This window comes from Astatotilapia calliptera, chromosome 16, assembly GCF_964374335.1.
Source record: "Astatotilapia calliptera chromosome 16, fAstCal68.1, whole genome shotgun sequence".
In the NCBI taxonomy this organism is placed as follows: domain Eukaryota; kingdom Metazoa; phylum Chordata; class Actinopteri; order Cichliformes; family Cichlidae; genus Astatotilapia; species Astatotilapia calliptera.
In genome coordinates this window covers 34,444,051-34,465,133 of record NC_137437.1, presented here as the reverse complement: position 1 = coordinate 34,465,133, position 21,083 = coordinate 34,444,051, and the positions used below count along the sequence as shown (strand labels likewise).

General features: G+C 40.6%; 1 protein-coding gene across 2 annotated transcripts in view; it reads left to right on the top strand.

Moving 5' to 3' along the window:
* The window catches only part of ramp1 (receptor activity modifying protein 1), a 63,001-nt gene extending 44,792 nt beyond the window's left edge, over positions 1-18,209 (top strand). For both annotated transcript variants that reach the window (XM_026143664.2, XM_026143666.2), the window contains exon 3: positions 16,589-18,209. In XM_026143664.2, coding sequence (XP_025999449.1) covers positions 16,589-16,844 — 256 coding nt within the window. In that variant the 3' untranslated portion in view covers positions 16,845-18,209. The remainder of the gene's footprint in view (positions 1-16,588) is intronic.
* The last annotated feature ends 2,874 nt before the right edge of the window (positions 18,210-21,083 follow it).

Here is a 21,083-nt window from a genome sequence, read left to right as displayed (position 1 = left end):
GTCCAAAACCAAATGAAGGAACCGTTTAAAGGCCTTTTGGCGGTAAATTAAAAAATACGAGTGTGTTTATCCTCTAAGCGTCTAAGTGCGAGAACAGTAAATGGTTTTGAGTGACAGCTGAGCAGGGAGGGTTAATTAATCACAACCTGAGGCAGACACCATGTGTTTGTTTACGAGCTTGCTGAAATGTAAGACAAAGTATGCGCCCATGCTGTTACACGAGGAGGACAGATTAGCATATTTCTTTTCTGTGTAGAAAACACAGAACATGTTGTTTATGATCAACCTGCAGTATTAAGTATTAATCTGTCGTCTGCAGTCTGTTTTTATCTCTTAATCTAAATCAACATATGAAGGGCCGTCTTTGAGCTCACCCTTGTTTTTTTAAACTGCGCATCTATGAATCCATCTGCAAGTACCATATAATTTCTGAGTGCTTTCATTTCCTTCAGCTAGGAATCAAGGAATCACCATGTAGCCTCCAGGCCTTGTCAAGTAAAGCATGATGAAGGTTTGGTTTTAGGGAGGCCGGTAAACTCTTGAACGTCACTGCTTACACAGCCCACAATTCATTATCCGTGTGGCTCACTGTCACAGTTAAACTGTATTTTCAGCCAAAACAGACACTTATCATCGCGTTAAGACTAGCCTGAAGGCTTAAATGTAACTTGGCACTTTAAGCCAAACTGCTGTGTAAGTTTTTAAAGAAGAAAAATGTATCCTCCTGTCTACACCAGAAGTCATTGTTTTACCCACTCATCTGGTTTTGCTTTGAGTAGCAGACATTACTGAGATAGTTCCATACTATATGGTGCTATGTTTAGTTGGGACTGAGCGACATTAGCAAACCAAATATGTTAAACAGTGATTCAGTTTATGATTGACTACAACTATTTAAATAGAATAAAGTGCTGAAGAAGCTATGCAACTATTACTACTAAAACGGTTGTGGGTTCAAGCCCCATACCGGCCATAAAGTGTTTCGTGGCAGTTGTGAATTTTTCCAGTGATAATGTGATGAAATTAAAATCAGTAATAGTTGCTCAAAAACACAATCTGTACTAGAGTCACCTGCTAATTGGAAGGTCAGTGGTTTGATTGTCTCATCTGCATGTTTTCGCACAGATTTTAGACAAAGTGCTTCACAGTAAAGGTAAATAAATGTTGTATATATGAAATTTGTAGCAGAAAGCTCTTTGTACACTCAGCAAGCGTGGAGAAATGCCATAAAAGCATCAATCCAAATAATAAGTGTGACCCCAGTTGGTTTTTGTTTCAGCTTTTACTTGACTTCTAGTTATTCTTTATGCAGCTTGTCCTTTATGTTTAGTTTGCCCAGCGTTCCTTTGGATCAGTGTAGTCTGTTCCTGCAGCTTAGTTCCTGTTTTACTTTGAAAGTTTCTGTCTCTGGTGTTTTGCTTTGTTTTAATTCCTCCCCTGTGTTTGACAATATTGTTTGCATCCTTGCTTTTGCTGAGTATTTTTCATCACCTCACCTCATCGGGAAGTGGAGACAGGTGGGGAAAAAACAATGTGTATAGATATTTATACACATGTGTTTTTCCCATGTGTATAAATAGTCCTTCCCTCTGTCTTTGTCACAGTGTATGTTAATTTACCAAGATTTTTTTCATCCATGTACACCTGTCACTTTGGATTTTTTTTGCTTTGCTTTCATTTCACTTCACTTTCATTTAGAGTTTTATTTAGCTGTCTGCGTCCCGGATCCTGCATTTCGGATTTTGTGTATGTTTTGTGATAAAATGAGTAATAAACTGAATTCTAATCATGTTTAAAAAGAAAAAACATATATTTAATGAAAAAGCAAAACCTCGAAGGTAGTATCTAAACATGAATTAACACTAGTTTGAAAGTTTTAATATATGCTTCCACTTTAAAACCCATTAAACCTTTACAAGAAGAAATAACAGGCTCATCCTCACATTCACTCTGGAAAGTCACCACAGTTTCCTGCTAATGCTAGCAATTTTTCAATCGATGTAACTGCCAAGTCTGAGCCAGTTTGCTGACTCAGACTCCTTCCTATGTTCCTCGTGTAGCAGCTTTCAGTGAGGACTAGGTTACATCATGGAAAAGTTCAATTAAATGCTTCGCAGTTCTAACCACGTCCTTCCTCTCTAATTGAAAGCCTAATATCCCTTTATTTGCTGTAAACATGTAAAGACATTTAAAGTGGTTCTTTCAGGCACTGCTGACATAAAACATGCCAGTGTTTGTGAATTAAGTCCCACTAACGTCTAATCAGTGACCAGATATAAGAAGCTGAGTCCGAATCATCCTGAGAAGTTTGGTTTTGTTGGGTGCATCTTTTCCTCTAAAAATACCAACAACTCGAGATAATTGCGTGCCTATAAATATTTATGGGGTCTATTAGATACGCTTTCGCTTTAGTCAGTCCATCTGCCAGCCTCAGTAGCACAAGACACTGAGGGCTGTGTCTGCTCATCTATCTACACCGTCTGTTGGGTTAGTCAGCTAATTGTAGCACATTATTACATTACTGCGCTCATTATGGAAGTAGCTTATTCTAGCTCCCGACACATGCACAGACACACTTCTCCAGCTTTAGTCCATAAACGCTCTGAAATCCACTTAAGCTTTGCTCTGTTTTAGTCTTGATTTGCTGTGAAAAGGAAATAATTAGAAATCCTCAAAGGTGAACTGATTTAAAGAATCCCAAAAGGCCAATTCTGGTGATTCATTAGAAATCATTATAGCCTGGATTCATGCTTTCATTACAGGTATTCATTTTTACTTTTACAGCATGCTATATCACATGATTCGGTTTTTAAATGCTGTGTAAAATGATACTAGTGATGAAAAATGGGAATTCTTTTTGTTTCTGTTTGTTCATTAAAGAAAAATGCACCAGAAACAATGAAAAACTGTGTTCTAGATCCTTCAGAGGATGATAGCAGCTTTGCACACTTGGCATTGGCCTGTCAGACAGTCTAACAGGACACATATGCTGAGCACTTGTTGACTGCTTTTCTTTCACTTTGTGGTCGAATTCATCCAAAGTCATGTGAGTGGGGTTTGGGTAAGGTGGCTGCGGTGGTCCGGCCGTGGGATGAAGGGCTCTCCCCCACGTTGGGAACCATGCGTGCAGATACCGTATGTTGATGTTCTCTGCACAAACAGCTCTCAAAACAAAAAGCATGAGAGCAAAGTGCATTGTGCCGGCAGTTTTTCTCTTTCTTGGCTCATGCAGTTCTCTTATTCCTATCAGTCTCCATCACTGCTGGTTCTTAGCAGCAGTATTTCATAAAATCTCTGATCTTCCCTTAACGACTGGTTTCTGGAGCTTTGATCAACTTCTCCACTTCCGCATTTGTGAAGGTTTTTCTGGACTTTGTTTGCTACACACTAGAAATAACGGCTTGTCGTTACTTTGGTTTTCTTCACTCAATTAAAAATTTCTTGCCAATATTTGGATTGCTGGAGCTAATTTCTCTGTACCGACACAGCTAATGATCCCAAATGAAAGAAACTTCATTTTAAGCCATTCCAGGTCGAGAATTGTAAACAGAAATATGTTATAAGAATCAAACATGGCCTTTGGGTGTAGTTGCTGGGTTGAAACACTTTTTTAAAAATTACTAAATAATCTGATGTGTGTCATTTCAGCTACAGTTACCTGTTTGTCAGGTGAAAAAGCCATTATTTGAACTCAGCATCCAGCTGGACACAAGTAAAGGGTTAGAATACAAAGAATGATTTGATGTTTTCTGCCTTTGACCTTAAATACATTTTCAGACTGCACACGTTTGAAAATAACCATCATCTGTGATTCTGCGAGATTTTTCCGCCTGTGTTTTTGTTAGAGGATATTTTGGTCAGTCAGTCATGCATGTTCGTAAGCCGTCTGTAATAATTTAAAAACCCTTTTGTGGGTGAGCTGAGTTCATATTGGTTTATGCACAAACCCGGGCCAGATAAATCTAGTGAGCTCAGTAGTGTGGAAAGCTTACTGAAGTTCCCTCTCTGTGGACCTGTGTGATTAAACAGCTGATTACTTGGTGATTAGAAATGGATTGCTTATGTTTTCATAACTCTAATGACTGGATAACGTCCAGCAGTGGCTGCGTTGCTGCATGATTGCAGCTGTTATGCAATAAATCTTTAATAGCGTTAGGACGATGATTCGAATACTTGCCTCAGTAAGGGTGGTTTTTCATTCGCATTAGCCTGATATGTGATAGCTGGACACAAACACGGACAGAACAGGAAGCAGCCTGTCAGTAGCATCATTTATGCAGACTGTAATTTAGGAAGAAAACTCCAGTTACATTTTGTTAAGCTCTGATTTATTTTCCATAAAGAAAAAAAGTCAAACCACATCATATCCACACTGTAAAAAAAGAAGAAAGAAATCTTGCTGTGAGAAGAAGAAATCTTTGCAATCCGAAAAAAAACCCCACGTAGAATTTCATTTTCTCTCCCATTGTTGCTCTAAGTCAGCATCTTTATAATCTTTTTCTTCGCTTAGTTCGAAATGTAATTTCAGGAGTTCTTAGGACTGCACTGTGTGCAGATGCCAATATAGTGTAAGCTAATAATGTGCATATATAGAAGCCCTTAGAGGAGCACACAACAAAAGGTGTTTTCTGCTTTAATTGAGCCGTCTTCTTGTTCTGTGCCTTCACATCAATACTGCAAACATTCACTTTGACGATTCACTGGTCCCACCAGGTTTCTGCTGAAGCTGGAAAGGAATTAAAGATGAGAATATTTTCCTCCCGCTGTTGTGCACCGTTGCTTCTCATTCTCTCTGTTCTGTCGTTATAGCGCTGTTCAGTGATACACTATCTTTTCAGATAAGCAAACACAAACACACCATGCCTGTTTATACAGCCCATCAATTAATTTGCCACGTTTTTCATCTGCGTTCTAACGGTATCATAAATAACACGTCTGCCTTTACAAGTTTGTGCCTCATTATAAGGAGAAAAGCTTTGATGTACTCACTGTGGTCACCTGCTGCTACCTTTGTTGCTCCTGCGACAAAAGCAGGTAAAAAAGAAATCAGATTGCAGTTATATGACAGGAAGTCTTCACCTCTATCTGTGTCATTACTGCAAATACGTTACAGCGTGCTCTCAAGCATAGTATTGTATTTTTTCACTGTGAGCTATGGACTGTAAGAGTCAGCTTGTTATGGTCCATAGTTTTCACATTTCATAGTGGCGCCGGCCACATGTGGGTTTAGGCAAATGTGAGTGACAGGAGTGGAAAAGTGAAATTGTAGATCCACAGCAAGGAAGCTGGAGGAAGCACTGGGCCTTAGTGCAATACATCGATCTTTCCCTGAAGATAAACCATCACTACACACCTTTATGTGGACATCTAGAAGTTTATGACAATAAAATGGATGGATTGCTGGTCACAGGAGGCTGGACCCACCTGGAGTAGACACCAGTCTATTGCAGACTATTATTCAAAGGAACAAAGTAACTAATTTTCAAGTTCTTTCCATACTCACTAGTAAATATGTGTAATTACAAATTGATTTATTGATAGAATATACTTGAGATTTGTTATCCCAGCATCATCAAAGTGCCTCCATAAGACGGAAATCTGATAGTCACCTTGAGCTTATTTAGTTTAAATAAGTAGTTCTTTCAGAGTTTTGAGACATGATCTGATTTCAGTAAGAATCCTTATTTACAGAGACTCACATCAAACCAAACGTCTCCTCACAGATCTTTTGCTGATTGACTTTTGTTTCCTTTGTTTTTTATAAGTTCTGCATCTGTGGTGAAGTTACTTTCTATCTTTCTGTGAACAGCGCCTGATGTATTGAACAGTGTGCTCAGTTTTGACCTGCCTGAACGTGCTTTGATTACATGCACTGCCCTCCTAGAAACCTTCAATCTAGTCTTGATTCAGTGTCGAGAAATCTTCTCTCAGTTTGGAATACCAATTTGACTTCTGACACTTTGTGTTAACTCCGATGCTTCCTCCCATCACAAGACTACTTATTAGGCAACGTTGCCGGAAACTAAACCCAACGGCAAATTTATAACATGTGAACAATGGCTGCAGGTTTATTTAGCTGAAAAAAAGCCTCTGAGGAGTGGATTAAATCCATATGAGTGAGCACACATATGGAACTATACAAAGACAGAATCTGGAAGTGGAAGTGGTGCAGAGTATTAATTTTATATATATATATTTTATTTATCTTGTTTCTGAACTTGTGTCTCTCCATCCCAACCTGTTTCATATTGATATATTCAGGATTTTCAGCAGCACTCGGCAGATGGGGGAACCCCGAAGGACGACAGAGCAGTGTAGTGTAAGAAAATGACTCACTCATGTCATCATTTTTGTTGTGAGCTTTAGTAGATTTGTTTCTGCGATCAGCTGACGTTTACTTTGTGGATTTAACCAAATACTTCCTGGAATATTCTGCATGTAGGCAGATGTTATGTGACCCGTTTTGGCTTCTGTCCAAATGAAAAGGTGGAATTTAGCACGCGTTAGAAAAGAACATCATCTGCTTAAATTGACCCTGACCTACTGTGCAAAACCTAAATAATTGCACATTTATAAGCAATACAAATTAAACTCATATTTGCAAATTAATATTATTTTAAAAACTTGTCAGAAGGTTCACTAAACACATCATTTTTGTTGTGCGCTTTAGTAGATTTGTCTCTTTGTGTACAGGCTGCAATCAGCTGACGTTTAATTTGTAGATTTAAAATATAATTATATATCATATTTCAGCCTTTAAAGGGTTAAATGTCCAGTCTGTGAATGCAGTAACTGAAGCTTTGATTAGCTTTTTATATTTTTGGGGGTCAAACTGCACAAAACTGTGTTTGATGATGTTTGGTGAGCTGTGTGGAACGCAGGACGTACAGTAACTGCCACTGAAAAAGCAAACAATCCCAAACATCCACTTTAATCCCAGGTTATACTGCATGTGTGTGTTTTAGCTTAACTTCACTGTAATGCAGTGTTGAACTGGACCTGAGGCGTAAGCTGTGTATGAACACATGCACCATCGGCAGGTTTCATGCTTGTTTGCAATAATTCTTTGGGTTTTTGTATCTTGACTTCACAGAGTGCAATGACCACTTCGTAGCATCTGACTTTGTTTATGTGTCCAAATCCAGCAGTGATGTCTGAACCTCTGCACACACACATGTGTGTATTCATATCCTTGTGGGGACATCTCATTGACATATTGCTTTCCCTAGCCACTTATCCTAACCATCAAAGATTCATTCCTAACCCTGACCCTTACCCTAAACCTTACCATAACGTAACTGTAACCCTGACACTAAAACCACATTTGGAGTCACATAAATGCCTTTACACTGGTGAGGACGGGGATTTTGTCCCCATAACAGCTGTTGGTCCCCACAAGTGTGGTAAACGTCCAACGTTTGGTCCCCACAAAGATTTATAAACATACTACACATACACGCACGCATGCAAATGTTAACTCACAGACTTTCACGCAAACAGAGCTGACAGAGTAATTTATACTTGAGCAGAAAACATACACAAGTACAAACACAAATGCAGCGATTCTATCTACACACGCACACACAAATGCACACACACACACATGTCAAAAATAAACATCCTCACACACTCAAAGCTCCATCTGTTCACCCCATGATATGATGTTTGATTTGAAATGTATACGACGGGTGAGAGAAAAGAAAAGTGAAAAACATATATAATCTGAGGGAGAAACCATGTGACGGCATGTGCGCATTTCAGGTGCCAAAAGCAACAGAAAACACTGCACTACCAGAACAAAGCACACCTTTCAAACGTTGCTAAATATTTATCACTTTTCCTCTTGGGAGGGAAAGAAATTACACACAGAGGAGGAAGAAAGACGCTGGAGGTCCACAAAATAACAAAGTAGGAAGAAAAAGTAGGACTTTTTGTCAGATGTCCTTGTAGAGTGTTTGACTTGTTTTCTTTGGATTTCTTTGGTTTGGATGGATTTCTTCCGTTTTTCTCTAAGACAATATCTCCAAGAATTCATAGCAGGAATATTTTCAACAATGAGTGTGAGTGATGAGGTTTTTCTGGTTGACAGCTGACTCCTTTCCCGAGATTATACAGTTTGAGGTCCTCATAGATTTGTATCTGTGTGTAAAACCTTTAATTTCCCCGTCCTCAGCTTCAGCTCTAGCTCTTTGATGCTTGTCATCCCAGTTTTTCTTCAAGGGATCTCTTATATCTTATCAGATGTGACCGTGGCGCTGTTGATCAAGACTGTTACAGCAGCGTGCTCTTTTTGTTTGATCTCCTCACAACACAACGGCATCTCGACTAACTCGTCTCCACAAAATGGAAGTGAAACAGATGATAAACACTCTCTGAATATAAATAATTAAAAACGTAGTAACGGCCTGACTCTGATGAGCAGAGAGAAACTCATTCTTGACTTTATTAACATCTTTGCCCACAAGCGACATCTGAATACTTTCATAATGTGATTAGCAAGGGATGTATAAGGGCAGGAGTCAGAACGGTGTCTCATTTGAATCGCCAGACACTTTATTAGGTACACTGTTTTCCCTTTAGAACTGCATTAATTCTTTGTGGCACATGGTTCAGAGATTTTGGTTCACACTGACGTGATGCTGCAGATTCGTCAGCTGCACGCCCACAATGCGAATCTCTTTATCCACCACATCACAAAGGGCCTCGAATGGATTGGGATCTGGTGACTGTGGAGCCCATTTGAGTGCAGTGAACTCAACGTTCAAGTAGTTTGTGTTGATTTTAGCTTTGTGACTTGGTGCGTCGTCCTGCTGGAAGCAGGAGGTGGAGTCTGAATGATGCTCAGTTGGTACTAAGAGGCCCAAAGAGTGCCAAGAAAAGATTCCCCACACTATTACACCAACACCAACAGCCTGAACATCTGCTGGATGGATCCATTCATGCTGTTTACACCAAATTATGATCCTACCATCAGAATCAGACCAAGAAACACATTTCCAAACCTGTGATGTCCGATTTATGTGAGCAGGTCCAAACTGCAGCCTCAGTTTCCAGACCCTCGCTGACAGGAGTGGCAACTGGTCTGCTGCTCATTAAATCACCTTCTTTCCTATTCTGATCTTCACCATGCCTACATGCATAAATGCACTGAGTTGCTGCCATCTGATTGGCTTTTTAGATATGCTGCATGGCAACAAAGTGTCCATTGATCATGTTTGGATAATTTAGTGCTAAAAAAATGTATGATTTCTTAGTGCAGTGGTTTTGACAAGTGACTGATCCTCAGTTCATTCCCAGGAGACAAAATCCCTTCAGAGCTGCATCAGGAGGAGCATCAAGCATTAAGACAAATGTCCCAAATCCTGCGGTGGTGAGAAAGCTGCATTCAGCTTTCTTTAGAGTTTATAAAATTGTTCGTGAGGAGTCGACTTTCACATGAGAGATGTGTCATCGTTTTAATACAGCTGCAGCGGTGTGGGCTGATACTTCCTGTTATAGTTTAAGGGCTGAACACTGCACAGGGTTTCATAATATTTTCTTCAGCAGTTATTAGGCTATATCTTTTGTCGTGATGATTGCAATTTAAGCAGAAAGAATATGGCATTCCCATTGCAAAGTAATACCAGGGAAGTGCCTTTCTACAGATTTGATTGGCCGAGCCATTCATCATGTGGCTCGGTGATGAGAAGCAAGTTGATTTGCAGCCAAGGTTTAGCCAGATTCAGTTATTTTTCTCCCCGCTGTGCCGACACACCTACTGCCGGCCGGACTCGCTTCAGACATGAAAAACGGAGCTGCATTTCTTTCATGCGTGGTTACAGTCGACCTGAACTAACAGCAGCGAGACTCCAGGGACGCTCGCCACTCTGATTGTAATTTCATAGAGTGGTTTAATGCCACTAAATATAAACTACTCCTAAATATAATATAACTCGGAGGTCATGGGGAGTGCAACATTATACAGGAAACCAAGGGTATATTTTTTACTTTAACTGGATTTCCCAAGTGACATTTTCAGTTTGAGATAAAAAGAAAAAAAAAAGAAAAAGAAAGTCAGCAGAGAATAAAAGAGCGTTTCTGCAGGAAGCATCACCCCTCCCCTTACCTCACGCTGTGAGACTGAGGGGAGGTTTTCCCTGGATTGTGTGTCATTATTTTGTCACTATTTCGTTTTTAATAATCCATCTAGATCTGCACCACCAACAAGTCTCCTCAGCTAATAATTAATTTTCCACTGACAGCATGACTTCCATGGTCGAGATAACGATGTTTGTTGTTCCAGTTACTGTGAATAACTCAACATGACAGCAGAGTCCCTCACAAAATACAAGCGTGCAGTGCGCCATTATTTTTTCATAAACGCCTCATCAATCTGCCGCCATACCTGGACATTTTGCCAGCCCGACTCCTCGTATTCCAGTCAGCAGAATAAAGGACCAGTTTTGAGCCGGCAAGTCACCGGAGCAGCGTCTGTGTGTTTTTTTTTTACTTATTCATCATCTTTGGTTTTATTTATTCACACTGCTCTTCTGTCAGCGGATCAAACTAGTTGAAACAGCAGAGTCGTGTCTAATTCAGCCGCCCTCATGGTTTAACAGCCTGACCCTCCGTCTGCATCTTGTGTCCTTCGCCTTTTCTCCACCTTTCCCTGCATGTGGTTCACAGATGGTCGGTGGCGGGATGTTTCAGAGAATACGATTCTGCATACCGAAGCAGGTTACATAAGCACAAGCTGTGAAATTATTGTACATTTAGACATATTTTTCCAATCTCACACCCTTTTGTTATGAGTGAGATTGGACACATTGTCTGTCTCTCTCTCTGTCTCACACATTCAGGGGATCCAAATGGATCAAATGAATTTAAAAAACCACTTGAGGTTTGACCATGCATACTTTAATTTATGCTGATGAACTAAACAACTGGCTTGTTTTATACACCAACACACCAACACCTACACAGCGCGGATCAAAGTGAAATATCTAGATGTGCAGTGCTTCGTTTGTGTTCCACATAAACCCCTTACCGATGTGTAGGGAGGATAAAAAGTTGCGTAACGTTTAGCAAAGGAAGCAAAGTCGTATCTGCAGGATTGTGCTTGTGGCAGTGCTGCGGAGGGTGCGCGTGCTCGAGGCGTCACAAAGAATTAAAGGTTGTCGATAACCTACATAAGCTGATTTCTCTGCCTCGGAAACCCGTGTTTGAAATTTGTTGTTACAGAAACTAAATGACAATATTAACGAATTCAGTTTTTGCTGATAGGCATGTCGACTAAAGCTCCGGTCTCATCATCTGTTTGTCTTAGACAACAACAAATAAAACGTGACAACCTTTTCTGAACTCCATTCTCTCTTTTATCCACCTCCCCACGTTTGACTTCAGAGAATACTTTAACCTTTAAAGAAAAATGCCGCCTGTACAAGTTTAGCATGTGATTAGTGCCAATTGTGAAGCGGTTTTTAAATAGCAGCAAGAGCGAGAGGCTTCGTTACTGTTTGTAATAGCAAGCCTTGCATGAAGCTATCTTAATTCTTTGTTTAAATGAGGCAAACCATCTCTGTAAACCTTCTCCTCTCAGTCCTGGGATATATGCTGAAATGGAAAATTGAATTCGAGGAAGCGGACTATTTTTGTGTTTCTTAATTTTCTGAGTAAACTCGATACCCTCACATTGGTTAAGCTCTGTGTTGAAAACAAAACTCTTACATGCATATTTTGGAGCTTATGTTTCTGGGTTGAATTTAAATGTGTGATTCACTGTAAGCAAGGACCAGGACGAGAGGCCCTCAGCTCGGTGTCTCCGTACTTAGACTACTCTTAAGAATACTGTTTACTAACTGAATATGATTTATTGAGAATTAAATTAGGCTACTTGCTAATTACACTCTGATGACCCAGCAGAACAGAATCCCAGCAGTGGTGGTGAAGATGAAGATGGAGGCTTGGATGGAGCTCTGAGTGAGCAGGTGAGGTGGAGATGAGGAGGAGGTACAGACTGACGGAGGAGCACTGAGAGTTAAAGCACACAGGCTGATTAGCTCGCAGAAAGTGGGCAAGAAAATGAAAGTGATGTAAAGAAAAGATTAGCAGCTGAACACCAAGGAAGGAGAAAGATGAGAGATTGCACATCTTCCATGTTGAACTCACACATAAGCTTTATTTAAAGCAGACCAGGGTTGGTCACCAAAATTTACCAAAAAAGGTTAGAGGGAAAGTAAAAGCAAGCTAGGTTAGGAGCCCGCTAACTAGTGTTAATGTATAAGGAAAATACAAAAGTTGCAGTCACTGAAAGGAAAGAAACTCACAGTACTTCTTGGACTGACTGTTATTACAATGAACCAAAAGGTAATCCATAATGTTTGCTATATAATCGCATTAAGAATGATCAACACCTGAGACACAGGTGAGCAGTTCAGTTCAGTTAAATTCAATTTTATTTATATAGCAGCAGTTGCCTTAAGGCACTTTATACTGTAAAGATCCCACAAAAATACAGAATCGAACAGCCCCTATGAGCAAGCACTTTGGTGACAGTGGGAAGGAAAAACTCCCTTTTAACAGGAAGAAACCTCCAGCAGAACCAGGTTCAGGGAGGGGCGGGGCCATCTGCTGCGACCGGTTAGGGTGAGAGAAGGAAGACAGGATAGAAGACATGCTGTGGAAGAGAGACAGAGATTAATATTAACTAATGGTTAAATGCAGACAGGTGTATAAATACACAGTGAGTGCAGGAGAAACAGTGCATCATGGGAGTCCCCCAGCAGCCTACGCCTATTGTAGCATAACTAAGGGAGGATTCAGGGTCACCTGGTCCAGCCCTAACTATATGCTTTAGCAAAAAGGAAAGTTTGAAGCCTAATCTTGAAAGTAGAGATAGTGTCTGTCTCCTGAATCCAAACTGGAAGCTGGTTCCACTGAAAACTGAAGGCTCTGCCTCCCATTCTGCTTTTAAATACTCTAGGAACAACAAGTAGGCCTGCAGAGCGAGAGCAAAGTGCTCTAATAGGGTGATATGGTACTACAAGTTCATTAAGATAAGATGGGGCCTGATTATTTAAGACCTTGTATGTGAGGAGCAGGATTTTGAATTCTGGATTTAACAGGAAGCCAAAACAGGAGAAATCTGCTCTCTCTTTCTAGTCCCTGTCAGGACTCTTGCTGCAGCATTTTGGATTAGCTGAAGGCTTTTCAGTGAGTTTTTTGGACATCCTGATAATAATGAATTACAGTCGTCCAGCCTGGAAGTAATAAATGCATGAACTAGCTTTTCAGCGTCACTCTGTGACAGTTTTTTTTACAGATATTGCACAAAAGTAATATATATTGAGAGAAAGTTGCCCATGTCAATATACAACGCATATCTTAGTACAATCTTAATATGGTTCAAAATACAATTGAAATTGATGTATAGTTGTGATTAAAGGGGACATGGAGATATTTTAACTTTGACCTCACAGACTTTAACTTTGTAGTCAGCCTCAAGTGGTCGTCTAGGGAACTGCAGTTTTGGTCAGTCCTACAAGAAAACAGAGGCTCCTAAGCTGCTCCCGTGGACACAAGATAATAACCTTTTCTTCCTTTTGAGTTGGAAAACATTTAATCTGCAATAGAAGCATAAATGCGTTCAAAGCACCTTGCAAAACTTACCTTGCACTTACCCTATTAGAGCAGTTTGAAATGTCACAGCCTGTATGCCGAGTTTAGATAGTGCTGAAACTGAAATAGTATACCATTTACTTTCAAAGTGCAGTGTGTATAGCAGCCAAATGGCCTCCTGACACACAGGCTGAATCACTCTTTTCTCTGTTGCATAAGATTTTATGATCAAATGAAATGGTGCCTAACAGAAATTACACCGAGAGCTGCATTTAGCAGCCTGCTGAAGCGCGTACATGCAAACACACACGCTCCATACTGTCGGCTTTAATTTGACGCTAACCTCAGCGACGCGGGGTGAACTGGTAACCACTTCCATCTCTGTGTGTGCACTGCGCCTGCCTCGACTCTGTTGTGCTTTCTTTCGCTCAGTGACTCATAAGCATCCCCTAAAACCCCAGTGCTCATTAGGCCAGCAGCAGGACCAATGTTCTTTGTTTTAATCTCTGCTGCAAATGATTTGCAGGACTTCAAGGAAACAGTCGAGGAAGGAGGTATACACCCAGAAAAAGTGAACTTGCTACCTACAGCAGCACACAGTGCTTTGTAGCGCTGGTGCCGTGCCAAGCTGCCCTGAGCTGTTTGCATCAGCAAACCTTCCACAAATAAGATCTGTTGGGGCTGCATCGGCAAAAGCGCTTCAATATTAAACTAACACGTTAAAAACAGAGAGCACATATTCAGTACTTGATGCGCTGATTAGAAGTAGCGATCCATCCACAGAAAATCATCATCTAACCTTTTAATTCCCCGCAGAGCTGTAAGCGCATTTAAGCCTCTTTCTTGTTTTATGGTCCTTACTCTTTTAGTTTAGTCTCAGAGGTCTCATTAACCAAATTTCTTGTCGCAGCCGACAGCTGTTTTCAGCAAAATCCTCAGATAAAGCTGCTGCACGCTACCCGCCCAGCATGAAATGGCAATAACAGTGAGCGACTAGTTAGTGAACAAAGTGGAATAGTAAGCTGCCGCAAGTTTCCCTCAGGAGGAGGCTAAAAGACAGAGCTAAAAGGAGAATAAAGTGGAAGGTGGCCACTCTGGGTGAATGCTAATGTTGGCTAAATGTGCAAACACAAATATTATGGTTTGGTTCATATATGAGTGGAAAAAGTTACTTTATGAGATAAAGCCACACAGTTTGGCTTTTTCACAGCACTGAGGGGTCAAAGGTGGAGCAGGTGGAGCATTAAAAGCGAGCTGTTTATTGTGGCTGATGGTAAAAGGCAAAACACAAAAAGGGAAACTGAGAAGTATAAATAAAATTGTGACCAGGAAATTGTGTTGTTGTGTTTGCACATCTCTGTTGCTTGTGGGGCTCGCACACAAGAATTTCACTCGCATGTGCTGTGCCAGTGTGCCTGCACATGTGATGTGACAATAAAAGTGATTTGATTTGATTTGATTTGATTTGATAAAACCAAAACATGTAGAAAAAACCGAGGCAGGAAGAACAGACTGACACTGGACAGCGTCTCACACACAGCTGGACCAAATCACAGAAGATGAGACAAGGGAAGCTAAACTAAATGCGACTTTCAAAGTAAAACAGGAAGTGCAATAATTAAACAGGAAGCACAAAGACACATGAATGAAGTAACTACAGGAGACCTGACTCCCGAGACTAAATACAGTAAGAGGTTGTTTTTATATTTTATTACATGCTAAAGTGATAGAAGTAGACAGGAACATTTAAAGATGTTAGCCTGTGCTTTCTATTTTTCTGATTGTAAGAAAAAAAATGATCAGTCATATTTTTCTGCACTAACACAAGCCGCACCTGTAAAGATGTTCCCCAAACCAGCTTCTGACAGGAGGCTCTCCTGAGTGCTAGCATGCCATTGGATAATTCCATTAGCTTGGGGGGGGTTGAAGGTTATCTTGTAAAATGCCTGGCACAGAAACCAGCACATCTTATCTGTGTAAATTCCCCACAGTGTGGAAGGTGGTCCTAGATGTGGTTTCAGAAGCGTAATGGATTTGGAATCAGAGCAGCCCGCACAGAACCAGCGCTGTGCTGTTTTCAAGTTTAACGGGCTCCTTTATTTCCACAAAGATGTGGGGAGGCCGGCTGCGTCAGTACGGCTGCTTGCACAAAGAGACAGAACAGCTTTGTACTTGATATGACAACCTCCTTCTACCCTAGAAATGTCCCCGAGTCACTCCTGAGTAGAAACACTCTTAACTATCAGTCTGGGCTGTCTAGCCATCCTGTCTCCTCGCTGAGGGCATCGCCATCCTCAGATGTCTCCAGGCCTTGCACAAATGATTATGAATGAAACATACTGGATTAAATCAACTATAGAAAATTCATTTGAATCACAAAGTAAATTATAGTAGTCAATAATAATAAATCATTTTCATTAAAAACATTCTAATATAAAAGTTTGATTTTTCTTCTCCATCCATCCATTTTCTTCCACTTATCCAAAAGAGGGCTGGAGCTTCATCCAGCTGTCGTAGGGTGATTTAGAATCGCCAGTTAACCCAGAATTAACCTGACTGTGTATGGATTTTGGTTAACTGGTGACTCTTTAACTGGGAGGAATTGTGGGAGGAAGGAGTACTCAGGCAGGCACAGAGAGACCCCAGACTGGAGTCAGGGCCTTCTTACTGTGAAGCGATGGTGCTAACCACTGCAAAGCCATGCCATCCGTTTTTTTCCTTCTCATTCTTTATAAAACCTGGTGACAGCTGCTGTTAGTTAAACGAATTAACTTGACACAGCCAATAAAATCTACATGCATCAGCTATCACGTTAGCAAGAAAACTGGGCGCTAGCTTGGCTACCGATGATCGGGATCTGCTTTTGCCTGAAGTTCATGATTGAAGTTTGAGTGTTGACAGGATGTAGCGACACTTCCTGTTGGGTAAGTGTATAGCGAGTTTGTTCTGCGTCTCACTTTGCTGCCTTCTCTTTTTTTGTTTTGTTCTGCAGGCTCTACGAGGAGCTGACAAACTGCACGTACTTGGTAGCGCTGAAGATGGACTGCTTCTGGCCCAACCGGCTGGTGGATGAGTTCTTCATCCGGGTCCACAGGCACTACTTTCACGACTGCTCTCTGACCGGACGGCTTCCCATGGACCCTCCCAACCGCATCCTGGGTCCGTTTATTGTCGTGCCCATCCTGGTCACCCTTCTCATGACGGCGCTGGTGGTGTGGAGGAGCAAGCGCAGTGAGGGGATTGTGTAGGAAAGAGGCGGTTCACAAGACTCAAGACAAGAGGTGCTTTTTGTCACGCCACTCTCACCTTCAGTGACCAAAGACTCTCTTCTCCTGAGTGTCAGTGTCTGGGTAAAACACAAAGGACCAGTATCGCTATATCATGGACCCAGAAGAGGAAATAAATGAGACTAAAAACCATATACTACTTCAGTGATGCTTCATTGTATCCACACCAGAGTGAAGGCTTTACAGCTCCTGCTCCTTCCACATGGATTGAAGTCATTTCTTTAGTTTACAGAGCACAAAGGTCACCTCCATCAGACCAGGAACAGGAAACGGCTAAAAGGACATCGTAAACACCAAAATCTCTTTGCTGAGAGAAATTGCTTGCAAATCATTTTGGATCTGATGCTAATCAATTTACACACACACACACACACACACACACACACACACACACACACACACACACACACACACACGAACAGGAATTTTACAACTATTCTTGGAAACCATGAGCATCACCTCACGCATCAACAGAGACTCAAACGACGAGGATACAGCAGGAGACAAAGTTTAGACTTCTGTTAGGGAACCCAGGGAAATGAACTGTGTGTGTATGCAGCATACCATAAATATATACACTATATACAATGTGAGATTGTCTTTGTAACATAACCGAGACAACAAATTATAGGTCAATACATTTATTTCTGTCAGATATTAAATTTTGTGATTTCTTGTAGTCGCTTTAACAGACGTGTGTATTATATTTATATATAATATACAGTTTATTAATCATGCATATGCTAAAGAAACACAATTAAGAGCAGAGACATCCAGACTCATATGTCAGGACTGCATCTCGGTCTTTCTTCGCTTGTAGGGGTTGAGGACTTTGATGATGTTGTGTTTTGCAGCTTCCATCATGGATTAAAAAAATGAAAACAAGAGCAAAGACTTGCAAACTCACAGTGGAAAACTCACAGTTCTAACTACACAGAGAACATAAAGCAGTGGGTTAAGTTAGCCAACAAACACCCCTGCCAAATGTTGCCATAGCCTAAAGCAGAGTTTGTGTATCGTGAACCTTAGGCTTCAATCGATTCATGATCTCCAAGTGTGGCAGAGTGTGCCGTGCAACCTGTTTCCTCATTGATATTTTCGAATGCTCTCTTCCCTTTATAGATTCATTGACCTGTCAGAAACACACCCACACTTTCCTGACACGATCTTTTCTTGTTGCTTGTGCCAAAAGTTCTTGGAAAAATAAAGGGCGGTGCTTCCTGTGGAATGTCTAATTTTCTGTTGGAGTGACTTCTGTTGACTGGTTTTAAATATCTATGTCCAAGAAGCAAAGTTCAATAAAACGTCTGCTTAATGTGTCTAATACGCTTGGGAGTTGCACTTGTGTTTCTTATGAGATGTAAATAGTGCAAAATGCTCCTGGATGTGTTAAATATTAATCATGAATCCAGCATTAATATATGCAGGCCTTAGTGCACCATGCTGAGTCATAATGAATGCACTTGGTTCAAGCATGTGTCATTTGCTGAAGTAGGAAACGTGAAAAAGGAAAAACTGTTAAATAATGTATAAACAAAGCAAGAAGCTCCTGTTTATATAGAAAAGAGTGTTTTTCACTCAGTAATTACTGATAAATGTAGCAATTAAATATCATCAAGATCTTGTTTTCACACTAAACCACTGGGAAAACATAAAATGAGCCTGTGAAGATGCCAGATATGAATTGTTTGTATTGGTGCTGTCACAGGTGCGTGCTTGAAGCCCAACCAATAAGACAGCCACAAGATCTTGTTCTTTACTTGGCTTTTTGCTTGATGAGAGTAACTAGAGGCAGCACCAAGTCTCAAATAATTAACAAAAAGACCAAATCAAGTCTCAAGTGTTTCGAGACGTCTACGGCAACTCCAGTCCAGCAACTTGATTAGATAACAGACACCTGGTCAAGAGAAATCCAAGTCAAGTCTTAATTCAATCTCATCAACAAAAGACCGAGTTGAACTACGCTTGACAAATGGAAGTCGAGTGTTGTTCAAGTGCACACTGCCTTTAAGTCAAAATTTTTAGTGTTGAAAGATATTTTCCTGTGTTAGTTGTTAGCACTGCAACTCTGTCTGATAAGTAAATACTCCAGGTGCCTGCAAACTACTGCTTTCTTCATGTAGTGAGGACTGAGGAGTTTTTACTTTCTGAGAGTCAAGTCTCTAAATAGCTAAGGCCACATCACGACTTAACTGTAAGCATAATCTTACAATAGCACATGAATCTCATTTGTCCACTTACAGAGAAAAAAAAGAAAAAGCTTTCCCCTTCGTGCCCCCGTCATTGTTGTTATACAGGAAACTTTTGAAGACCTTGTCCAGAAAGTGATCCCAGTAACACCAGTAATACACACAATGTGTTTTTGGTTCCTTGCTGTAGCTGTATTGGCCACAGAGAGATAACTGTCACACTTTATAGACCTACACTCCGTGGCATAGACATAGATATGGACTTTGTTAATTCCACACCAGGGAAATTCAAAAAGCAGCAAAAGGGTCAGAGAGAAAAAGTGAATTACAGATGTATACTTCTTTAAAAGATTAAAAAACAATTAAAAAATAAGAAAAAATGACTTTAATACTAGAAAACACCCCAAAACTATGCAAGAGTAATATATATACTATTTATAAATGATTGATATAAAATATTTGCATGTATATTGTTGCAGGTAACTTTTGCATGCGTGCATTGTGCAGTCTGACTGCTGTCGGGATGAAGGACCTGTGATGCTGCTCAGTCAGCAGCTGAAGGAGCTCCAGAGTCTGCACTATGCAGGGGGTGAGGAGTGCAGTCCTTAATGGACATCAGCTAGGCTAACGTCCCCCTCTCACCCCCCCATCTCTGTGGTTTACACTAGTTTAAATTGGCAACTACTTCAAAGAGCAAATTTTCACCTGACTGCTGCCAGCAGCAGCTGCAGTGACTCCAGACATGCTGGAAAAGTATGGGAGGAGTTTGACTGCGCATGGACATAATCCGTGAGAGGGGTACACGTTGAGCACTCGTGACTATTGTTTTGTATGTAAAACTTTATATTCGGCCATGTATTTAAACATTTCTCGTAAGCTTCCATGTCCATTACTTTAAAAATACAGCCTTTTACAATTAGATGATTCTTTTTGACTCGCCCTGTGCATACGCAGCGACTACACATAGTAGTTCTAGTTCTAACCACCTTCGACCTGAGCCAGGTTTAATCAGCCAGAATGTTGCTGGGAATAAAAGAATAAAAGGACTTCTTTGTTATTTTAATTAACACCTGATTATCATTTCTGGCTAAGCGATCTAACACTGAGAAACATGGTGTTCAGGTAAAGTCTCTTTGATGTACCAGCATCCTTCCACTTGTATTAAACATGAAGTAGTTGAGAGTGCGTTTTTAACTGCAGTCTGTCTGTCAGAGTGGCTCATTATCGTGCTGAGATGTAGTCATGCGGTCAGTGGTTAATTGAAATCAGGAAGAAGAAATGGATATGGTTAAATCCTCGAGTGCAGGAGCACCAAAAGCCCCGGCTTATAATCTTTATATGTAATGTATTTGTAATGAGGTAGCTTTATGGTGTGGTCCAAGAAATCATTGTTGCAGCAGCTGCTGTTTTCCTGTCTCACAGGGATCTGTGCTTGTTTACTGCATTATTTAATACTGATCCAGGAAACCAATGCTAGCAAGCTAACTTTAAAACACATTCAAACAAATGTGCATTCTTATGGAATAATGCAGGAATACAAACTTAAATGTGTTTAAGAGTTTCAAGGACTCACTATCAGACATAACCTTCTCCGCCCACTCTAGCTGACCTTATTAATGAGTTAAAGCTCCCTGGTGAATAATTTATGGAGGAGAATAGCAACCTGAGGAGATTCAAGTGCAAAATCCACGTGAGTGCAACAGCAGCAGATACACTTACATTAACAAATGTGTACTGTGCAGATTTGATTATTTAATGACCAAGGACACTGAGTGGGTTGAGGTCAGAAGGCTCATATTCAAAGTTGCAAAATTGGTTTGTCTTCCAGCAGATGTTGCAAAGAAAAGACGTGTTTGAACTCTTACTGGAAATATTGAAAGTTCACGAGGGCTTGCCACTCTTCAGTCTTCGGGCCACTCTTCTGTCAAGAAAGTTTAGTTGCTCTCCAGAGACGTGCAACGCTGGAGAGGCTTCCGTTTACTTTCCTTGTCCTGATATAAACAGAACTGCT